The 21,591-nt window shown below is 35.6% G+C and overlaps 2 protein-coding genes across 6 annotated transcripts; both read right to left on the bottom strand.

Moving 5' to 3' along the window:
- Positions 1-252: 252 nt before the first annotated feature.
- Positions 253-17,900, bottom strand: Sec16 (endoplasmic reticulum export factor secretory 16). Of its 5 annotated transcripts, none has more exons than XR_013878556.1 (17): positions 17,417-17,900; positions 16,017-16,495; positions 9,689-11,088; positions 9,342-9,458; positions 7,767-8,711; positions 7,499-7,652; positions 6,803-7,116; positions 5,496-5,790; positions 5,108-5,289; positions 4,638-4,821; positions 4,079-4,324; positions 3,905-3,975; positions 3,626-3,743; positions 3,200-3,334; positions 2,865-3,041; positions 881-2,617; positions 253-431 (listed from the first exon to the last, which is right to left on the bottom strand). XR_013878556.1 is itself a non-coding variant. In XM_080157094.1 (16 exons), the coding sequence occupies exons 1-16, from the start codon at positions 17,898-17,900 to the stop codon at positions 1,118-1,120; spliced, it is 6,801 nt and encodes a 2,266-aa protein (XP_080013220.1). In that variant the 3' UTR covers positions 253-1,117. The 5 variants fall into 5 exon arrangements, 1 of the variants encoding a protein (XP_080013220.1); XR_013878557.1 differs by having other exon boundaries at positions 253-476; positions 932-2,617; XR_013878558.1 differs by having other exon boundaries at positions 932-2,617.
- Positions 17,773-21,486, bottom strand: LOC145316524 (uncharacterized). Its single transcript, XM_080157095.1, has 4 exons — positions 20,256-21,486; positions 19,804-20,009; positions 18,928-19,336; positions 17,773-18,800 (listed from the first exon to the last, which is right to left on the bottom strand). The coding sequence occupies exons 1-4, from the start codon at positions 20,475-20,477 to the stop codon at positions 18,561-18,563; spliced, it is 1,077 nt and encodes a 358-aa protein (XP_080013221.1). The 5' UTR covers positions 20,478-21,486; the 3' UTR covers positions 17,773-18,560.
- Positions 21,487-21,591: the final 105 nt, after the last annotated feature.

Raw genomic sequence — 21,591 nt, 5'->3', positions numbered from 1 at the left:
TTTTCACAAATCCACGTTATACCTCATTAAAGCAACCACCATGCCAAATTGAGTTCTACTCCTATTTTAAAGTTTTAAAACATTCACTTTTACGAAATTCTACGAAAGCTTCCACTCGGTTCCCTTTAATAGCAATAAATACTTTCATAACATAAGATTCCTTTCTTTAAACTTAATACAATATCTGATCATTTTAGAATTCCTACGAGTTCGTTAAAATAATCAAAAAAAAACTTTTTTGGAAACAAAGCGTCAATGAATAAAATATATTTAAAACCAAATAACATAACATAAATAATAATAAAATAATGATCACAATCTTGGTATACACATTTACAATTAATAATTCAAACAAAATACCATCAACATGTTTTTTCATTTTAATTCAAGATATTGCAAATATACCAAATTATTAAATTTCAAGCAATTTTCTAAATAAGGAAAAAAATAATAGAATAAGCATAAATTTATCATAACTATAAAACAATTACACTTTCATTTACATTCCAATAGATTAATTCTCTTTCCAAAAACTCTTAAAACTTTTTAAAATTTACCTCCTATACCTGCATCAACATTACTTTTTTATGTCCGAATATAATCTACACCATTTGTGAATTCAATTTATAATTACCCTATTTTATTATTCAAGAAAGCTCATGAAACCTCCGGGAGAGAAGGAGACTTGTTTTCAACAGAAATAAAGTTTGCAAAAATATTTCTAAAAACTGTCATTAAGATATGGAATTAATATTTACTTTCTTCTGAAGATTTAATCTTTCTTCAGGGTCAGTCAATTATTAAATTTAAACAACTACAATTCAGTGAGTAAAGATTACTGTACTTAAACTTATTTACTTTATTTTAAATAAATATCAACTTATCCAAATAATTTTAAATATGATAAATGAAAACTAAAAAGACACTATACATGATTAAATAAAATTTGTATCAAACTGTTATCTATGCACATGGCCCACCAAAAGTAAATAACAAATGTAATTAAAATAATTAGGCTATAATTTAAATTTTTTAACTGGTTTTCTAGGAATGGGTATTGAAACAAGAATGTAAAACTGGCATACGACTATAAAAATACACAAGCATTCACAATTGTTTAGAATGTTGGTGGAGCGGTCACACTTCCCATACTGCTGGGGTTAAACATCATGGGTACACCAGCCGGCACTGAGCTGGTCTCGGCTCCTGAGCCAACATCTCCAGGACTATCTAGCTGCAGAGATCCAGGACCTTCGTCTGGGGAGCCACTGCCGTTTGCAGTAGCTTCTACTGCACCAGGGTTGAACAGCATCGGTGGCAAGCTGGACGGCTGCTGCGACTGCATGTCATCAGCCATCATCATTGGTGGCATAGCAGTGGCAGAAACTGGTTTTGTTAACCCCGACTGACGATTTACATCAACATAAGCAGCACGCCCTCTACGCTTAGCAACTCTAAAGTTTGTTGGCCCTGGCGGCAGTGCACCACCTGGGTCTCCAGATAGCGCTGGTGCTACACCGGAGGGCGCACTAGGTTTGGGCTCTTGACTTTTTCTCATAAATGCAGGATCCATCGGGGGTGGAGCAGCTGGAGCAGAAGAATTTTCGTCTTCATCTGTGTTGACCCAGCGACCAAGCTTATCATCATAATATATTGTCTTATGGGTATCATCAGGCAAATGCACTTGGTTTGGAGCTCTTAATATCTTACCAATAAAGCCAGGCAGCCAACTAGACTTTTTAACCGGCTCAGATTTTGAAGCTTTTCCATTAGCTTTTGTCGGAGATGACTTGTTTGATGGCATATCGTTATTTGCATTCTTATCCTGCATAATATCATTGGAGGGCAATGAATTCTTCCTTGGCTCCGATTCCGAAATGGATGTTTTGCGGCTTCCCGCAGTTGGATCATCAGATATTTGAGACGGCATGTTGGGATAACTTGACATTCCAGGATTATTAAACCCATGGTATCCAGCAGTTGGAGCATCTGCAGGATTAAACATTGGAGGCATCACAGAATTAGTCACTGAAGGGTTAGCCTGGTTCTGTTGGCCGGGGTCTACAATATCTTGATAGCCACCACCAGAACTATAAGCCCCAGGATTAAACATTGTTGGTGGCGCTGGTTGTTGCTGATATTCATCAGGTGATTGTAAACTAGAACCATCTTCGCCATAAACAGCCTCTTGATTTTCAGGAATAGACGCCATGCCACCTGATCCACCCCAACCATTACTATTCTGATATTCCCCTGCACTATTGTAATCTTGATGTTCTACTGGCTGTTCCTGATTGCTTGCTAATCCTTCCTCATGTTCATTGTTATTTAACTGAGCATGTCCACCATCAACACCAGTTTCATTACTATGTTGTTCCTGTTGATGATTTATACCTTGTGAATCTGTCTGAGGCTGTTCCTCCTGATTCTGATAGTGTCCGGAATCATAATATCCTGATCCAGGTTCATTATAGGAATATGTGTTGGTAGATTCAGCTTGTTGTTGAGTGTACAAATCATTATAAGTGATGTTATGAACAGTTTCTCTCAATCTTGTCATCCACTCAGGGTCAGGAATTTCACTCAGCTCCCCCGAGCTTGTTGTGTATAGAGGATCCTAAAAAGATACATAATGACTCAATGAGAAAAACAATTCTTTGAAGATTATTCAAGTCTTTACTGTGAGATTGATATTATATGGCATAATACGAGAAATGCAACAACAACAACAACTAGAAATAATGAAAAAGAAAATAACCCTCAAATTAAAAAAAAAAACTTTACTTTCCCTGAAATACTTAAACAGTAAAGAGAAATTCATCTTTTACTGTGGCTTTTTATAATTCAATAAAAAATAATATTACCTGATATTTAAGTCTATCGGACAAAGTTTCTAGTTGTTGTAAGAAATCTGGAAGAAAATCTGTGACAATGCTGGTTGGATTATTGATAACATATTCAGCTATTTCTCTACAGTATGCCTGAGCCTGGTTGGTCAGGCCACATTCTAGCAGACGGATGGCGTGCAACAGTTTGAAAGGCTAAAAATAAAAAACATTTTAGGTAGGTTTCTTTTGTTTTGGTTGTTACTAAATAATATACCCAAAGAACCAAGATTTCCCCTTTATAAGTGGAAGTTTGATGAAACTTCCATTAATACAAAATTACAAATGAAAGGTAAAATGTATTTAGTTCTAACCTGCAGAGTAGGCATTTCAAATTCAGGACTTCCCAGTTTCTGTACAAACTCATAGATTTCTGTGCACTGAATAGCCTCATTTGTGGCAAACTCTTGCACAGATTTTTCTCCGGGCATGGACAACAACAGGACCAACTAAAAGATTTTTTAATATTTAATATATTGTTAGTTTAACTTTTATTAGGTATCCTATAATTTTTCATTTTTCTGTCAGCAGAAAACTATATAAAATACGATGCGATAAGTAACTATAAACTCATGGTTTAATAGACGTGGCCAACAAGAAATTAATTTATCTAATGATATGTTAACATTTCCGTGGACAAATTTTACAACTAAGTTTTGATCACAGGTAAGAAAATTATTATATCTAGCTAAAAATAATCTGATGTAGAATGTGATGAATTAAGCATAATTATTAATTACCTTAGAAGTTTTCTTAGAGAAAGTACCAAACTCTAACCCTGACACAATATAACAGAACTGAGCAGCATATATCTGTCCTTTGCTAAGCAGAGTGTCCCCCAGGGTTTTCATTGATCTCCTGGTAAAAATAAACGTTGTTTTACTTAAAACGTTAAATGACTATAAATATTAAAAGACATTTTAATTTGATTTGGTAGATAAACTTCTACAAAAAAAAGGTACTTTCTGAATTAAATGCCTTTTCTCTCGTTTAGAAATGGATATCTTCCATTATTTTACCTGTTTATATCGGAGCCAGGATATGGATTAGAAAGTATCATAGCTAAATGTGGCCTCCAATCTCCTAACCTCTAAAATCAAAAACAAAATGTCAGTAAAAATTAGGTTCTAAAACAATAAAAAAAATGTTTACGAACGTAAAAATAGTTATGTTTTCATACGAAAAACACGAACCTGATCTGCAAAATTTTTCATGGCAGCCGGAATCCTAGCTGACATAAGCTGGTACAATGTTTGTAACGGGTCGTTGACAGCTAGACCATTGGCAAATCTTGTCATAACACTCGCATATGTTCTCTGGTCCATCTTACTAGCCAGGAACAGAGCGTGCCCCCAGAGGCCAACACTCATGGCAAATTCTAGACCCTCCTGTTTGTTTCCGTGAAGCAGGTAGGATCTGAACTTTGCAACATACTCTTCCTAAAATGTATTTTTTGGGTACAAAAACAACAATGGGGTATTTTACCCTTAACTGGTAAAAAATATACATGTCATAAAACTTACTTAGGAAACCTTAAACTTGTCATTAACCGGCTGGGGATTCACATACTTTTGTATTCAGGAAAATAACAGTCCCGACTCCCCCCCCCCCCCCTCCAGTACAGGATGAAATGGATATAAGGAAAAGTGTACACTCAAGTGGCATAGCCTTCTCCATTAAAAGAAATTTTACCTATTCCTAATTAATTTTTAAATTTTAAGTTGGCTATATGTGAGTCCAAAACTTAATAACCTGGGACGCTCCGCTGTTGATGTAAGTCTTTGATGACATTGTCCTATCGACCACCTTTTCCCCGTGATCTTCGCTGAATGACGACATTGAACCAGTCTCCTCAGCATCCAACTGACTTTGACCACGATAAGATGAATTGCCACGACTTCTGTCTAGAGGCAGAGCTTCCATGCTGTTATTCATCCTAAAAACAGAAAAAAGGTTTATCTTTATTACAAAGCTTCATATAACTAGTAAATAAGATATACAATGCATTCAAAAACTCTCCCACACTAATTAAGCCTCAAATCCCATAAGAAACTTTGCGAAGATTCCCTGATTAAATCTATGACTAATTCCTAAGATGGCTTTCTTCCGAAATAAAAATACCATGTTACAAAACAAATTCTTTAAGCTTGGATTAATTGTACCCATTCTTGATTCAAACAGACATACTAATATATACTCAAATGTCAAATGATGCTACGTGCCTGCTTTTCTCAGTGATAAGAAGTCCCGCCAAGTCACTACCTTCAACCTGGCCTTTCTGTCTAAGCAATAGTATGAGCATCCTCCAGATTAACTCATAAGAATCTCTGTCAACCATTCTACGCTCCCGTGCATCATGAATCTTTCTTTCGCAAAATTTTATCACATCATTTCTGTGGGTCTCCTAAAAATAACATAAAATTGATAAAAATATCAATGTAGCGGATACAAAAATAAATGGACGAGAAGAAAAGTTTTTTTTCTCAATTTTTTTTATACTTTTAAATTTGAAGATTGATTTGCCTATCATTACTTCGTAAAGACATTCCTTGGTTGTTATACAGAGAAGTATTTTTATTAAGGTCAAGAATTGTATATTATTGTAATTACCTTTGGTTTCAAAGGTCCTGGAAAGATGGCCAGCTCGCGATACTCTTGTGTGTGCTGCATCAAAGAGGCCACTGAATGCAGCTCCACTGTAGCAGACTGACCTTCGCGTGGAGAGTGTGCCTCAACTTTGACCAACAATCCGCTAGCAGACAATCGTGCACACACATGGGGTCGGGAAAACATAAGAGGGGTTAGTCTTGCTGGCAGGATTGAAGATGAAGAGGTTGTATGCTCCATACTGGTGTCCTGTGGTCCAGCTATGGTCGATTCCTGACCAGCCTGTCGCGACTCAGGTCTAAAGAGAAAAAAAAATGACATGCATAATAGAGAAGCAACTAAAGAATTAAAGTCTGTTTGCTCAAATGTTATTTTAAAAAATTAAAGCATAAAACTCAAAGGTGGGGGCGGGCATTTTCTACACTAAAAGTAAAGTATCAGAGTGGATTCGTTCATGAAGTAAGTCGAATATGACATATATATTAAGCCACTTACGAGTAGAATAGAAAATATGCTGCAGGTATTGTTGAAGGGGTAGTTTCACGAAATACAGTTGAACTTAATTTAGTGAACCGCCTGTTTTTTTTCTAGTTAATGGATTTAACTACATTTATATAGCATATATTTGAAAAAAAATCAATTTTCTACCACGTAGATTTTAAAATATCAAGACTTGAAAATTGTCTTTTTGTAATATATGCAATTTAAAAAGACGAAAGTCTTGATATTTTAAAAACTACGTGGTAGAAAATTGAAATTCTTTCAAATATATGTCATATAAATGTACTTTAACCATTTAACCAGGATAAAATATGCGGTTCACTAAATTAAGTTCAAATACATTTCGTGAAACTACCCCTTTGTTAATTAACTATAACAATAGTGAGATAAAGGGGGTTGCCGTGGCTTAGTGGTAATCACAGTTCGAGAGTATGTTAACTCGAAATTGTCAGTCGCAATACGTTCATGTAATTTCTTACTGGTTGGGTAAGAAGATTATTGAGTGGTGTGGATATCCAATAGTCACATATTTAATATGAGAACAACTCTTTATCACAAGCTCCACTGCAGAGTGGGTGACTTATTTCAGAACACCTGTTATACTCGGCGAGGTACAAAGTGATAATGAGAAGCTTTCATGAGATAACGGGTCAATTCTAAATGTGCATTAACATTGAAGCTTGAGCTGGTCCTAGTTGCTATATTACAAAGTGACTTAACCTACTCCATAACGGCCTGGGTCATGAGACTAAGAAAAAATCTATCAATCATGAATTGGAGAGAAAAAATTTTTTTAATAACTTTTTTACCTATGTGTTGGTGAGAGCTGATGGAACTTTCTTGAGAACTCCTCAACTTCTTTATCCTCTGTATCTTTAACAACAACACCAGTTGTCTCGTTCAGCTCTTTATTTCCAGCTGCCACTGCTGGATTTTTTTCCTCAATTAAATGCAGGAAATTGCGTTGAAAATGCTGAAGAAGATGGTGAAGCACGGGATTTTCAAGCCTTAACTTCTCCATTAGCTGCGGCTGCTTGCCGTACGTGTCCCAATATGCTTTGTAGGTCTTGACATGGGCTGGGTTGGTCAAAGATTTCTCCATTTCCTGCACTGCTGTTTGTATCTAAAAATATCAATAAGAATAGCTATTGCTATGAATTTTACTGATTTTCTTGCCAAATTAAACAATTTTGAATCATTTGAGCCAAACATATTTACATGTGATATAAATTATAAGGAATTTCGAGAGGCAAAAAAATTTGCATGAAACGGCGGTTTTCGCCGATAACGGCGGTTCCGCCGCCGTTTCTTCATAGTTCCACATTGTTCCTCTTTAAAGCGACAGCTGTTCCAAATTTCAGTGCTGTAACTTATAAGTTCCTTTTACTTTTAGTTTTGGTTTAAAAAAGTGTCACACCCGCACTCTCACTTTTAACTAACTCTTTATTTTAAACTTTACTCAATAATATTTGTTATTCCCTTTGATATAATTTAAGCATAAGTACCTGATATTGAATTTGATACTGATACTGTTGTTGCAACAGCTGTGGAAAGAAAGCCATTCCCCCAGCCATGCCGCCACTCCCACCTACACGGCTGAACATACTCTCGTTAGGATCGAAGTGACTTACAGATCCAGCTCTTGAACCAGGCCTTGATCTAAGTAAAAAAAGTTGTTAGATTTTGTAAAGAATATTTACTTAATTATTTTTAAAGTAAAGGACAAGCTAAACTATGGTAATATTGTAATTTCTAGATTAAATCTCAGTTTACCTGTTCAGATGATCATCTCCATAGTAAGACTCTCTGTCCAATTCAGAATCAATTCTGGACCTGCCGTAATATCCATCCCTGTCTCTATATCTTCCACCCTGATCCCTTCTTCTAGCTCCTCCTCCTCCGTGATAGCTTCGTCTATCGTCCTCTCTATCACGACCATGAATGCTTCGTCGGTCGTCCTCTCGTCCATGATGACTCCTTCGATCATCCTCTCTTCCTGCTCCGCGTACACTTCCACGATCATCGTCACGGTCGTCATAGACATGACGTCTGTCATAATCGCGCCGATTGGGACGTCGGTCATAGTTTCTCATACTTTTGTTGCCGTTATAAAAATCATCATCGTCATCTCTGTAAACCTCGTGCTTTCTGTCTGAATCCTCATCTCTGTCAGTAGAAGAACGGTTTAGTCTATCGTATCCACGCACAGGCCTGGGTGCTGGTCGGTTACCTTTAGGCGATAAGTTACGCCTCGGTTGAATACGTCGCTTAGTAACACTGTTTCTCTCACTCTCAGACTCGGGTACATTTTCATCATCTGAGTCATATGTAGACTTTTTATAATCATCTCCCCTTCGTCTTGCTTGAGGCGGGGGAGGTGCGTATCCTGGTTGTGTAGCTTCTTGGCCTGCAACAGCACGGCCTGGAGTAGGCAAGGGCGGAGCCTTTACTGGAGGAGGAGGGCCTCCCATCACGGTTTCGTCACGCTTGTCTGAGCCAGCCGCTGCACTGCGTACTTCTGTGTTAGGGGACGGGGTTGCGGACGTCATCTGCAGCATGGATCCTCCTCCTGAAGCAACCTGGTGGATGGGGGAGGAGTCAAGTGGGGTGGACGTTACAGAGGAAACTGATCCATAATCTAGATCAGGTTGAGAGGGCAGCTGAACATAATTTCTCCCAGGAGGCATTCTACTATTTGAGGGAGGTGGCGGGGGTAATCTATAAAAAAATAAATTATCAAATTAAAACTTAAGTTGGTTGTGACTAGGTAAAAAACGAATAAGTCCAACACCCAAAGAAATTTTCTAACCCAATAATAGTGTTTCAGCAAAACTTTACTAAAAGTCCAAAATCGAAGGAAAATGATTTTACCGCAAATATTTCTAACGGCTGGTTTATATGCATTCCTCATATTCCTCCCTAACTACACTAAGTAAGGGGGGGGGGGGGGGTTAATGCAACCATCTCGTAATCAATGTGTAAATGGCACTAATCCTTGGCAGGTCTATTTAAATCTAAATCTAACAAAAAGTTGGAAAAGTAACTTCTTTAAACATATTTTTGCTTTAAATCATGTAAAATGATACCAAAAACCATTTTATGATTTCTAGTACCAGCAACTACCGGCTAGAACCGTTTGAAAACGTTTTGGAGCGGCAAAATATTATTTGGAGATAGGTTTCGTGGTAGATTTGCCCTGAAAATAGCCAAAAAAATGGCTAAACGGCTGAGTCGCCAGCTGTTAGTCGTTACTTTTACAACTTTTTGTTCGAGATGGTTGCATAAACCCCCCTCCCCTTTATGGTCAATTGATTTCCCTGTCAACAATAAAGACATCATTGAGCCTACCTTGATGAGGAAAGTGGAGGAGGTGGTAATGGTTGGGGTTCTCCCTCGACTTCCCTCGTCTGTACGGGGGGAGGTGCTACTGGCACATGAGAACTCACATCCTCTCCTTCAATGGTCCTGAAGTAAGGTTTCATAAGGTAAAATACTAAAAACAGAAGTTTCGAAAAAGAGAAAGCTTTCCTAACGTATTAATAATGAAAATTCGTCAAAATTACCTTATTTAAGTTTGTAAATGCTTTGTGTACTTGAAAAAAATATTTTTATATAATACTAAAATCTTGTCACTGAGATACATAAAAAATCCTGGGTTTTTGATACAAAGCTTTTTAATTATTAATAATCTTTACCTGTCAATAGTATTTGGGTACAAGTTAGGCCTCTGTTCAGTTGAGTCCACCTCTCCTTCTATTTCCCTGGCAGGTAGAGGAGGTACAATACCACTCACAGAGGTTGATCCTCCTTCCACCAATCTTTGATTTGTTGGAGGAATAGGCATCATCGTTGGAGGTGGTATGGACGGTGGAGGAGCAGCGCCAGACTCTCCTACAACCATGCGCTCAATAGATGGCGGCTCATCCGTACCTGCTCCAACCCGGGGAGGCTCGTTGCCACCCACCATTGGAGGCAGGTCTGAGGGTGGCTTGTTCATCTGCTGCAGACTATGACCCCCTGGTGATAAAACTGGTTGCAGAAGGGAAGAAGCCATACTGCTTGAAATTTCTTGGGATACTCGATTAGCATCCTCCTCTTGGAGCTCACCAGTTTCCATATAAAGATTTCTATCAGTACTAGGAACAAGCAGAGGTTCTGTTCTTAAAATGTCAGGAGCCTTATCTTGACTTGGTCTACGGGGAGGATTTGAGATGCGATTTGAATTTGCATCCCAGGATGATCTCTGACCAGATGTTAAATCTGGCATTGCACTCTCTATCTGATCCTTATAGAAATCATGATGTTGGTCATGAGCTAGAGCTCCACCAAAAGCACCACCTCCACCCAACATTGGATTAAAAATAGGCGGCCCAGGTGTAGCTGGGCCAGGAGCGTGATTGTCTAATTGCACATTGCTCGTAGCTGCCGACTGGTGGACAAAAGATTGGGCAGTTAGATCTGGAGCAGCTGATGGAATCTGATGATCCATTGGAGGAATATCAACATTTGCAATCTGATTAGACTGAACAGCACTATTTGACAAACTTTCATAATTATGGTGTTGTGAATCTTCTTCGTTTTGTCCAGTGATATCACCAACAGCTCCAGATGAATTAGGATAGGGATAGGAAGAACCTGGAAGTGATGCAAACATATCTGGTGGAGGAGCAACTTTATCTGCAGCTGTAGTTATGTGATTGTTTACATCATTTACAATTTCTGGCTGATTATACTGGCGCAGATCGACCAAATCTGGCGGTCCAACCATGGCTTGACCCCCGGACTCTTCCCAATCAACGACAGGTGCATCATCGTTATTCAAATTTTGACTTTCAACTGATTGCCTGGCTAATTGGGACACAGCATCACTTTCATACTGCAGACCTTCTTGAGGTTGTACATTATAAGAATCAAACTGTTCTTGGGAGCTTTGTTGCAAATCCTGGTTCATTACTGCAGGATAATTCACGGGATTAAATTGATCTTCTGGATATTGTTTAACCTCAAAATTTTGACCTGCAGACTCAGCATCAGGAGGAGAAAGGTCACTTGCTTCCTGCCCTATTTCCAAGTTTTCTAAACCATTCACTAAATCCTGCAAAATAATCAGTGGCGTGCGAACCGAAGGGGGCATTTGGGGCAATCGCCCCCCCCTAGCGACCAAAACGCCCCCCCCTGCCCCCCCCTAGCCACCGCCCCCCCTGCCCCCCCCTAAATGTTGAAAAATGCCCCATTTTGCCCCCCCCTGGTCAATAAAAATGCCCCTTTTTGCCCCCTACCCTAAAAAAAGCAAAACTATCCCAGTTTCAAAAAAAAAGATCAAGAAATACTCCAAAAAAAATTTTTTGGCGCTTCGCGCCAACCAGACAGTTACAAATTAATTTAACCTTACCAAATTTTTTAATTAGTGTAGAAATTAGGTTATAATCTTTTTTCACTGAACATAACAAACCAGGTAATAGGAAGTATTTTATTTTGTATAATATAAACTTTTTACCAAAGAAATTTTGTACATCCCCAATGATGATACACAAAATCACAAACCCTTATTTAGATTACAATTAGTGGATGAAATGTATGGAAATTCGACTTAATTAACCAACCAATCAAAATTCCATTAAAGTCCCCAAAGTTGTTGAGCCAACGAATAAGAAAATTTCATATGAAATATTGGGGACTAGTGTAATAAATAGCCCAAAAACCCCTCCCTCCCTGCATATTTGAAGAAAAAAATTTGCGCTTCGCGCCCTTCCAAACGGTTTCTGCTTTTTATCACATTGCATTGTATATTGTGTTTTTAGTAGCGAAGCTACTCTATAATTCACAATGTCCGTCCGTCCGTCCGTCTGTCCGTCCGTCTGTCCGTCCGTAATTAATGAATTTGGGGAAACGTGATTTTCTCGGCTCCTATAAAAGATAGAGAGCTGAAATTTTTTGACAACATTCCCATCATTAAGGAGCACAATTAACTATTAAACATCAATGGCGGTCAAACTGCTTTTTAGCAGGTTTTAGGCTATTTTTTATACTTTGCAAATTTTCCCCATATCTTTGGTGTTTATGGTCCGATTTTCAAAATTTTTTCAGTTAAAGATATCAAAATTAAATTTCCTGTCATTTGAAGAAAACAACAATGACGGTCAGACTGCCTTTTTGCAGGTTTTTGGCTATTTTTGTATTTATCACATCTTTACCCACATCTTTGGTGTTTATAGTCCAATTTTCAAAAAATTTTCAGTTAAAGATATTAACATTAAATTTCTGGTGTTTTAAGAAAAGAAACAATGGCGGCCAAACTGCCTTTTAGCAGGTTTTTGGCTATTTTTATATGTTTGACATATTTACCCATATCTTTGGTATTTTTGGTCCAATTTTAAAACTTTTTTGCATTAACAGTTTCAAATTTTTTTCCCCCATTGTTATGTGCATCTAGTATGTAATTTACTTTAACCGTCTTCATCATACAAAATAAAACAAGGTTTCGTGTTTATTTTCTCTAATACATCTATTCTTGATTTTAATAAATACACTTTAAATCTACTTCTACGTATTCCCATCCACAATTTTTTGTGCTTCGCTACTTATGGATGTTGTCATCCTTGTTATTTCTTTAAAAACATGTGTAAACAACAAATATTTAATCAAAAAGTTATTTTATACAGGGTGTTTTTTTTTTAATAAGTTAAAAGTATTGCTTAATTTAACCCACTTGCCATTGACAGAAATTATTAATCTATATCTTAATTTCTTCATTGATGTGGGACATTTTGTATGAGAAAAAAATATTTGGCGATTTTCAACAAATTGAGCCGTTTTTCCAAAGTACCTATATATGGAAGATTTTTGGATCATGACTAATTTAAAGAGTATGCAAAAATGCGTGCATTTTTAAAAATCAAATTGCGCGGCTTGTGCTAATAGTAGAAAAATGTTATGCATATCGTTAGAATTGTCATAAACTCTAGTTTTTGGAAATATATGTAACACATACATGCTATTTGTAGTATAGAAGCTACATTGGAAAATGTGAGAAATGTTGAAAATTTTAAGTAAGTTGGAACATTTTACCACGTAGCTCCTAAACTATTCGTAGCACAGGAATAGTTCTTAAACACCTAAAAACTAGAGTTTATGACGATTCTAGCGATATGCATAACATTTTTCTACTATTAACACAAGCCGCGCAATTTGATTTTTAAAAATGTACACATTATTGCATACTTTTAAAATTAGTCATGATCCAAAAATCTTTCAAATATAAGTACTTTGGAAAAACCGGTTTTTAAGGCAGAATTTGTTGAAAATCGCCAAATATTTTTTTCTCATACAAAATGTCCCACATCAATGAAGAAATTAAGATATAGATTATTAATTTCTGTCAATGGCAAGTGGGTTAAATTAAGCAATACTTTTAACTTATTAAAAAAAAACACCCTGTATAAAAAAGAAACAGCGTTGATATTTATCTAAGCCTTGTCTAAATGAATAACTTTATATGATGTCATATTATTTTCAGGATAAGTTTATCATTTTTTTTGTGTACATACCCTTACAAAAAGACATGTTTTTTTATGGCAATTTTCATTAAAAACCATTAAAACTAACTACACTCTATATTCCTAACCTGATCAAATACGCCACTCTTGTTGTCTTTAATTGATTTTAGTTCAAAGGGGGAGTAAAAATTTTAGGTGCCCTTCACACACCGCCCTTATAAATCTTTGGAAACACCACTTAATCAAAAATTAACAGAGTTTTAAAGTGCCATTTAAAGAGGGTAGGATATGTTGATATAACTTTTTAGCTTCTCTATAATTCACTATGGCTGTCAGTACGTAATGCTAAGGGGGAAATGTGATTTTTTCAACTGCAATTAGAGATAGAAGGCTAAAACTTAATGTTAACATTCCCATCATTATGGAGTATAATTAACTATTAAAAATTCATGGAGGTTGGACTGCTTTTCAGGACGTTTTTGGCTATTTTTGTATCTTTTAAATTTCAGGTATAGTCCCTTTTGTGACATTGCCTCTTAAGGTGCATTTCGTCGTATTTTCACAGTAGCTTTTCACCTATTTATAGCTCCTGCGGGGCCAATTGCCTAACCCTGCAGGGAAATCACCTGACCTAACTTAACCTAGAATAACCTTTTAAAAGCTACTATGAAAATATGACGAAATGCCCCTTAAGAGGCGTTGCCACAAAAGAGACTATACCCTATATTTCTAAGAGATTTTTATATCTGTAGATGAAAGGACAAGTAATTTTTTTGTGGATTATAATATTTAAAAAAATAAAATTTCTCGCTGATTCGAGCATCCAGTATGTAATTTACTTTGACTGTCATCACACAACATACAGGAAAAAGGATTTGTGACTTTTTCTACCTAAAATATATATTTATTTCAACAGATGCTCTTTAAATTTACTTGTCTGTATTCTTATTCGTGATTTTTTGTGCTTTGCTACTTAAAGATGTTGTCATCCTTGTTGTCATACAATAAATAAATATTTAAAATCAGTTCTACATATTAGGTTAATTTTTGGTAAATTATTTCCAAAATGAGTGTTTTATCTCCCCCCCCCAAAATTTTTTTAATGAGGTTATTCATCCTTCCTGTTGAGATTTTATAACATCCCCTTCCACCCATAAAAAAATTTTTGTGGTGGGGGGGGGGGAGGTTAAATTATCTTCTGTACTTTTTTTTCAAAGATGCTTTCTAGCTCCCTTCCCTTCGGTCATTGCAGGGTGGGGAGAAGGGATGGGGGAGAAGAGATGGGGGGGGGGGAAGATGTGGGATATAAATGGGAAAAAGGGATGGGGGAAGGGATGGGGAAGAAGGGATAAGAACTAGAAGGCCCATAATCAAATAATCCCACCCCTTAAAACGCCCTTATTTAAAATTAGTATATATAATCAAAATGCCCCCCCCTAAAGCAAAGTGCCCCCCCGGGGCACTTTGATTTAGGGGGGGGCAAAATTTTACAAAATCTTCAAAATGCCCCCCCCTAGACAAAGTGCTTCGCACGCCACTGAAAATAATATTATATGAATATGTATACCTAGAGGATGTAAACTCGTACAATATCAAAATAATGTTAATCAATTCTATTTTTAAAATCTATATAAATTGGAGAGATAAAAACAGGGGTGTATATTCTGCAAATTTGACCCTGATAAAAGGGGGGGGGGGGTGTAAAAATTAAGAGAACTGAAAACCTTTTTTTCCCATTTTTCTCCGTTTCTTGATGAAAAAACTAAAAGAATATGTGGGATAAATATAAAGGGAACTATCCACGAACGAGAGCAAGTGATTCTAAGCACCTTCCAGCATTGATCTATAGTATTTTTTTAGTGAATATACTAGGTTTATGTTTAATATTTGCTTTATCAACTAAAAAGTTGGGTTTTACCATGGTTTATATGAAAAAACTTTGAAATGTTAATCGTTTTTTGATACAATGTCATCAAAAGCTTTGTAGAGTTCAAAGGACAAATAAAATAACACGGCAAAAAAGCATCAAATGCTGTAAATTGTAAAAGTACATTAATTAAACTGTTTACAATACTACAAGTTACCAACCCTTTTTTCTAAATATACATTTTTAATCAAAATAATATACTTCTGTGTCAAAGCTTTCAATAACAGTTTGAACTCATCAAAACATTTGAAGATATTGCACCAAAAAATGCTTTACTTTTCAAAAGTTTTTTTCATATAAAACCATGTTGAAACCTAACTTTTTATTCGATAAACCTAATATTTAACATAGACCTAGTATATTCACTAAAAGAATACTATGGATCAATGCTGGAAGGTGCTTAGAATAACTTGCTCTCGTTCGTGGATAGTTCCCTTGGAATAAAATAAAGAGTTCTGAAAATATTTTTCCATTTTTCATGCTTCATTTTCCATGTAAAGTTTCTATAATTAAATTTGGGGAAGTGGCGCCCGGGCCGGGGGGAAGTAAAAGAAATTCAACTTAATTTACAACATACCTATAACTGTGAAAAAAGTTTACCTGATTCTGAATAGACTCGTGATCTTTTTGAACTTCAGAATCAGCTTGAGAATTTTCATTGCGTTCACCATTTACAGTTTCGGTGGTTGATTCTATTTGTTTGTCAGAATTCTCACTATTTTGTTGATGGGACCCTAATGCTTGTTGTTGTTGTTGATTAGCATAATAAGGAACCCACTGTTGAGCATAATAGTCCCAGCACCACTGACCAGAAGGATCCAGTATAAGCTCAAGGTTCTGCTGTTGCTGCGGCTCTTCACTATTCACCTCTCTCTGTTGTGACTCATCTGCGTAGCCACCAGCATTTTGGGCTACATTTTCTGTAACTTGATGTTCAGATACATTCACATCCTGATGTTGCCAATTTTGCTGAGCTCCACCTGATGAAGAATCAACGGATTGTTGTTGGTGTAGCTGAGGTGGTTGTTGTTCTGCCGAGGGTTGTTGGCTTTGCCAATTTCCTTGATAATCATAACCATCTGCAAATATAAAGGTTTAATAAAAAGTATATTGAAATTACTTTTTTCTTTGTTTAAAAATACTAACTGTACCTAGGTTACATAACATACAAGAACAGTAGGTAACAATTTTGACAAGAATAGTTTTTAAGAAATAAGACCCGTCAATTGAAAAAATTAAACATTTAATGCTTCCACTGCAGGTGTAAGTTAAAATCCGCAAATAAAAACCTATTTTATCTCAATTGCTTTTCTAAATATTTCTATGTAAATTTATCGTATTAAAATTGCCGTTGATATTAAATATCATAGCTGAGGTTTAATCACATGTTTATAGTAATAAAATGTAATGTTGTCTATTATATTGATAATTTACAAAATCCGATGAAAAACAGCGAGGAAAATTTAAAATGTCATAAACTGAATGTTCAAACAATTTGAAGAAAACTTTCGACAAATATTGCAAGATTATCTAGGTAAACTTTGTACTTTTAACAAAATGCCGAAAAATCTAAATGTAAGAGTTTCTTGGACAATGAAAAGCATCAAAAATATTATCGATTGTTTTTTTAAGACATAAAAAGTTAAACCTTATTCAGGGGTGTATTTTCTGCATACGATTCATTTTTTCAAATGCAAATAATCCCCCCCGCCCCCTCAGTTTTTTAGGAGGAGTGAAATTATTTTACTACTCCTTATTTTACTCATTTTTTTTGTTACCCTTTCCCACCTATCTTGCTAATTTTTACCCCCAAGGAGGGAAATAAATGTTTTCAGCACTCTGTATTTTTCCATTCCCCTCCCCCCCCCCCCTCCCATTAGCCGGGGTTCTCATACAGAAAATTCGAGAAAAAAAAACTTTAATTTGTATGAGAATTCTTAAATAGGTAAAATCTAGAATTCTTCTTAATAAAACTGATGTTTTATGATATAAGATCTAACCTTGAGGGTTTAAAGAAGGCTGCGAATATTGTTGCGTGGAATGGTTAAATCCCTGCTGGCCACTACCATCACCAGGATGCTGCTGAAGATCTCCAGCATACTTTTGATCACCACCAGAATAACCATTCTGATATGTCATAGGGTTAAAGAATTGTACTGGCTGTTGGGTGGCTGCAGAAGCTTGTGTATTGCTGTATTCTGCCTGACTGTTTCCATAAAGTTGTCCAGCGGCTTGTTCCTGTGTGGCTACACCAGGAGGAGCTGTTGAGGTTGCTACTCCACCGGCTGCTGGTTGTAACACATGGGCCGCCCTAGCCCGCTTCCTGTACATTTCATTAGAGTCTTGTCGTAACAAGTCTGAAAAATAACAGTTTTGAGCGTAAAAAAATAATTTGTTACAATAATACAACGAGATATAAACTTTGAATTTAGAAAAATATTCTGTAGAAAAAATATATATATATAAGCATATCAAATATATCATTTCTGTGGTGAACTAGAGTAAATATCACAACAATTTTTATATAATGTTTTGACAAAGGCCTTTTGTTTCGTGGTTATGGTGGACAAGATTATCAAAAAATTCAGATCAGTCATCCACGATAAATTTTCAAGGCAAATGGTTGACGAAAGCACATGTGTAAAAAAAAATAATAGGGTAGCATCAATAAAATAGACAATATTGGTACGAATTGGGCAATTAATAATATTCTTGCAGTGTATAATAAAATTGATTGCAACCTTTGGATTCAATTGAGTATTCATAATTTCATAAATGCGATGTGGTACTTGGTATCATACATGTATCATACTATATTAAAATAGAGAAGAATAATTTTTTCTCAGGGTATATTCAACAAAGCAGGTCAGGAGGTATCAAATCTTCAACCAGTAAATGTCACTGGTTAAAGAACGCAAACAAAAATTTTAACAAAAAATATTCATCTCTAAAATCTATTTTTAGTTAAATAAGATCATTGGAATGTAGATTCAGATTTTCACTAGTCTTTAGACGAGAAAGTTCAATTTTTTATGGTGTATAAACCATTAAATACTTATGAGTTCTGTTGCACGACAGATCTTGTTAGTAGGTAATCAAACACGTTCACATTTTTAGGATAGTAGGTAAGTAGTATTGATGCGATCACATTTTGCGAAGTGGAGCGGTATTAGCCTCCTGCCTGCGAATTCCCTCCATTTCCCTGAGAAAATGTTTGCTGCTTGCCTCTGGCTTCTTTGCAATGAAAGGCAACTCTCCGATTATTTTGTCCCAATTTATCGGAGCTTGCTTGCACAGAGGGGATTTGCTTAGTCTCATCAGTTCATCTTTCTCATAACAAATTCCAGGCTTTGGTAACTGAATGAACGAATCACACGGCTGCACCTACGAATAGAATAAGTATTAAAACAATGATATTAATTTGTAATCAGGCTTATGTTTAATTACCTATAATACTTTAATATTATATATTGTTTGTTTTACATAATTGGTGAAATTGTGATAATCCTACCTCGTTAATAACTGAAAAATATTCTTGCAATACATCCTTTGATGTTTTGACCAGATCTTTACTGTTTGACGATATGAGAATTCTGGAGCCATTTATAAGCAAGCTGGCACAATGATCCGGCGGATCCATCAATCCGTTACATGGATCCATTATCAAACTACTACCAGAACCTAGTCCAGTAGAGTTGATAGATATCCTTGCAGGCTTTTGCACAAGCTGCTTAATCGCATCTCCAGCCGGGCACACGCTATTGTTATTGTTATTGTTGATATTGGCTGGGGCTGTCATCATGGTCATGAAATTGTCAGCATCGGGATTTTTTGTTTTAATCATGTCACTGGTGTCCACATCGCCAGCGAATCCGATTTTTCTCATGTCTATGTCCAGTTGTGCTTCCGCGATTTTTTGTCTAAAATAATAAAAAACTTTAAAACAAGAATTATCTTTCAAGTATGGCTTCGAAACCAATTCATATCCACTGGAATTTAACAGGTTCTTTTATACCATACTTAAAAAATCATGTATCGTATCGTAATAAAGACAATTTAAGATAATAAAAACAACTTACGAGTTTCGTTGGCCCCAACGGATTAATCTATAATTTTTCATGTTACTATCTACGAAAAGCTGCCTTTAATACGATGCGATAAATAACTATTAAAGGTATATACAAATTTACTATAGTAGAGAGATGAAAAGAATTTGGATAAACAAGGATGAAATTGGACGAAAGGTGTATCTTTGTAATATTTAGTGTAACAAGATAGATTACGCCGAGCTCAGTTGTCATACAAAAAAGTTTACACACATGTTTCTTGGCTCACTTCTTTCACACACAAACATAAGAAAACCATAAAATTAAAGATAAACTTTTACCTGTAAAGAGCAGTAATCGCTGGATCGACCTGCCAATTGTTCAACCTCAGCTCAAGGATTTCCAGTAGATTCAGTCTTGTGATAATGTCTAGTTTAATGTCCCTGCACGCCTCTTTCATGGTTATATCCAAAACATCGAGCACCTCCTTCTTGTTTCTTTCAACAAGACTTCCTTTCAGGCGAAGCAGCTCTTTGAGTTGTTGAACCTAAACAATACGTATATCAAGGATGTATCCTTAAAACTTGGAACAACTAGAGAGCAAACTTTATGATTAGACTTTTGTAAGCTTTAAGTTTCTTTATAAAATAATAATATAAAGTAAATTATTCTCTAGTTAGTACAAGTTTGATATCATTATGAACACATCTATATGGAGTTTTGCAAGTAACAAATCGACAACAACCCTTTGTTACATAATAGCTGTGATGCTAAAAGTTAAGTTTTCGATTACCTTAATGCGTGTTCTAACATCATTTCTGGCCTCATGATTTCTCAGTCCAAACTCCACCTCATCCGTCAACTTTAAAATTTCTGTTAGACAGATGATATCCGGATCTGAGCGAAGGGGCCGGGGTTTCTCAATGCTGCGCCGTTTTATCGGCTGTGAGGGACCACGAACTAGTACTGCTGAATCCACCATTTTCGATCTGAAATTATTGTATACAATATACATATTTAATTTAATTAATTGCTAAATATATATGAATAGAATAATAATAATAATGAACCATCCCTTCTTTATATTTGTCTAAAGAAAGGAAGAGGGCAGGCATTAAAATGTTACTTTTTGAAATTAACGTACGCAAATGATCTCGATCTCAACATAAAAGTTAGTTAATTTGAAGTGTTACAGATTGGTTAATTAAAAGTAGTAAAATCAGAAAACATAATATTAAAAATTAACAGAGTAACCAATAATGCCGGCGATGTAAACCACCCTCTTCATGTGGTAAAACATTGCCGTTATTGCCAAAAACGTATTGGTGTGAAAACAGGGGACTTCAAAAAAACTAGCGCCGATTAATTTCACGTACACAGTCTGTTTGTAGTATTCATACAGCACTTCCACCTCGCCCTTTTAATTCCATTGCTGTAGATGTAATAAATTTGGCTTTTTTAGATATTTCAATTTTAATAACAATTTAGCAATGTAAATTAGCCAAGATCATATGTTGTCTTAAAACAAGCTATCAAATAAGATTATATAAACAATAACATATATACTTACAAGTACTACAATATATAAGAAAAATTGGAAACGTTAACACCTTATTATTTAGACGCAATTTCTCATATCTGATAAAATAAAATAGAATAAAGATTTCTATTTTATACATTAATCAACCGTTAACAAGATAAAATGATATTCCTTTTTACTATAAAATATTATAACTAGATAATTTAAGGTAAATAATTAGGTAAAAATGATAATAAAGTTTGATAGATTTTAAGTTCAAGGTTGCAGAATAAAGTATATAATATAACCACGTCAGCTAGTATATGTATTAGCATGGCACTGTTTCTAGTCACTAACATATAAAAGATTTAATAAAATTCTACTTTATTCAACATAAATTAAAAAATTCATATTTAAACTTTTATTTTTAGAATATATTTTGCTAAGAAACGTCAATAAAACGATCAATCTGCCGAAAAGCTGATAAAATATTACGGGAAAGTGAAAGGACAGAACAAAAACAGCTGCGTACACCTGACACATTTTTGTGTACAACAGAGTACACAACTTTTTATAAATTCTTTTTTATTATAATTTTATTTTCATTATT

This window comes from Acartia tonsa, chromosome 4, assembly GCF_053477335.1.
Source record: "Acartia tonsa isolate MP-2025a chromosome 4, ASM5347733v1, whole genome shotgun sequence".
NCBI lineage: Eukaryota > Metazoa > Arthropoda > Copepoda > Calanoida > Acartiidae > Acartia > Acartia tonsa.
Note: the sequence above shows the minus strand (reverse complement) of the source record. Positions and strands in the feature narration are given on the sequence as shown.

Bases quoted from the DNA above. Each gene is read 5' to 3' on its own strand.
- Sec16 (XM_080157094.1), bottom strand. From the start codon at position 17,900: ATGATATATTTGATATGCTTATATATATATATTTTTTCTACAGAATAT. The intron at 8,712-9,341 runs GTAGGCTCAATG...ATTTTTTTATAG, and splicing joins CCTCCACTTTCCTCATCAAG to ATTACCCCCGCCACCTCCCT. The intron at 7,117-7,498 runs GTACTTATGCTT...TGATATTTTTAG, and splicing joins AGTATCAAATTCAATATCAG to ATACAAACAGCAGTGCAGGA.
- LOC145316524 (XM_080157095.1), bottom strand. From the start codon at position 20,477: ATGTATATTGTATACAATAATTTCAGATCGAAAATGGTGGATTCAGCA. The intron at 20,010-20,255 runs GTAATCGAAAAC...CGTATTGTTTAG, and splicing joins ATGTTAGAACACGCATTAAG to GTTCAACAACTCAAAGAGCT. The intron at 19,337-19,803 runs GTAAAAGTTTAT...TTATTATTTTAG, and splicing joins GCGATTACTGCTCTTTACAG to ACAAAAAATCGCGGAAGCAC.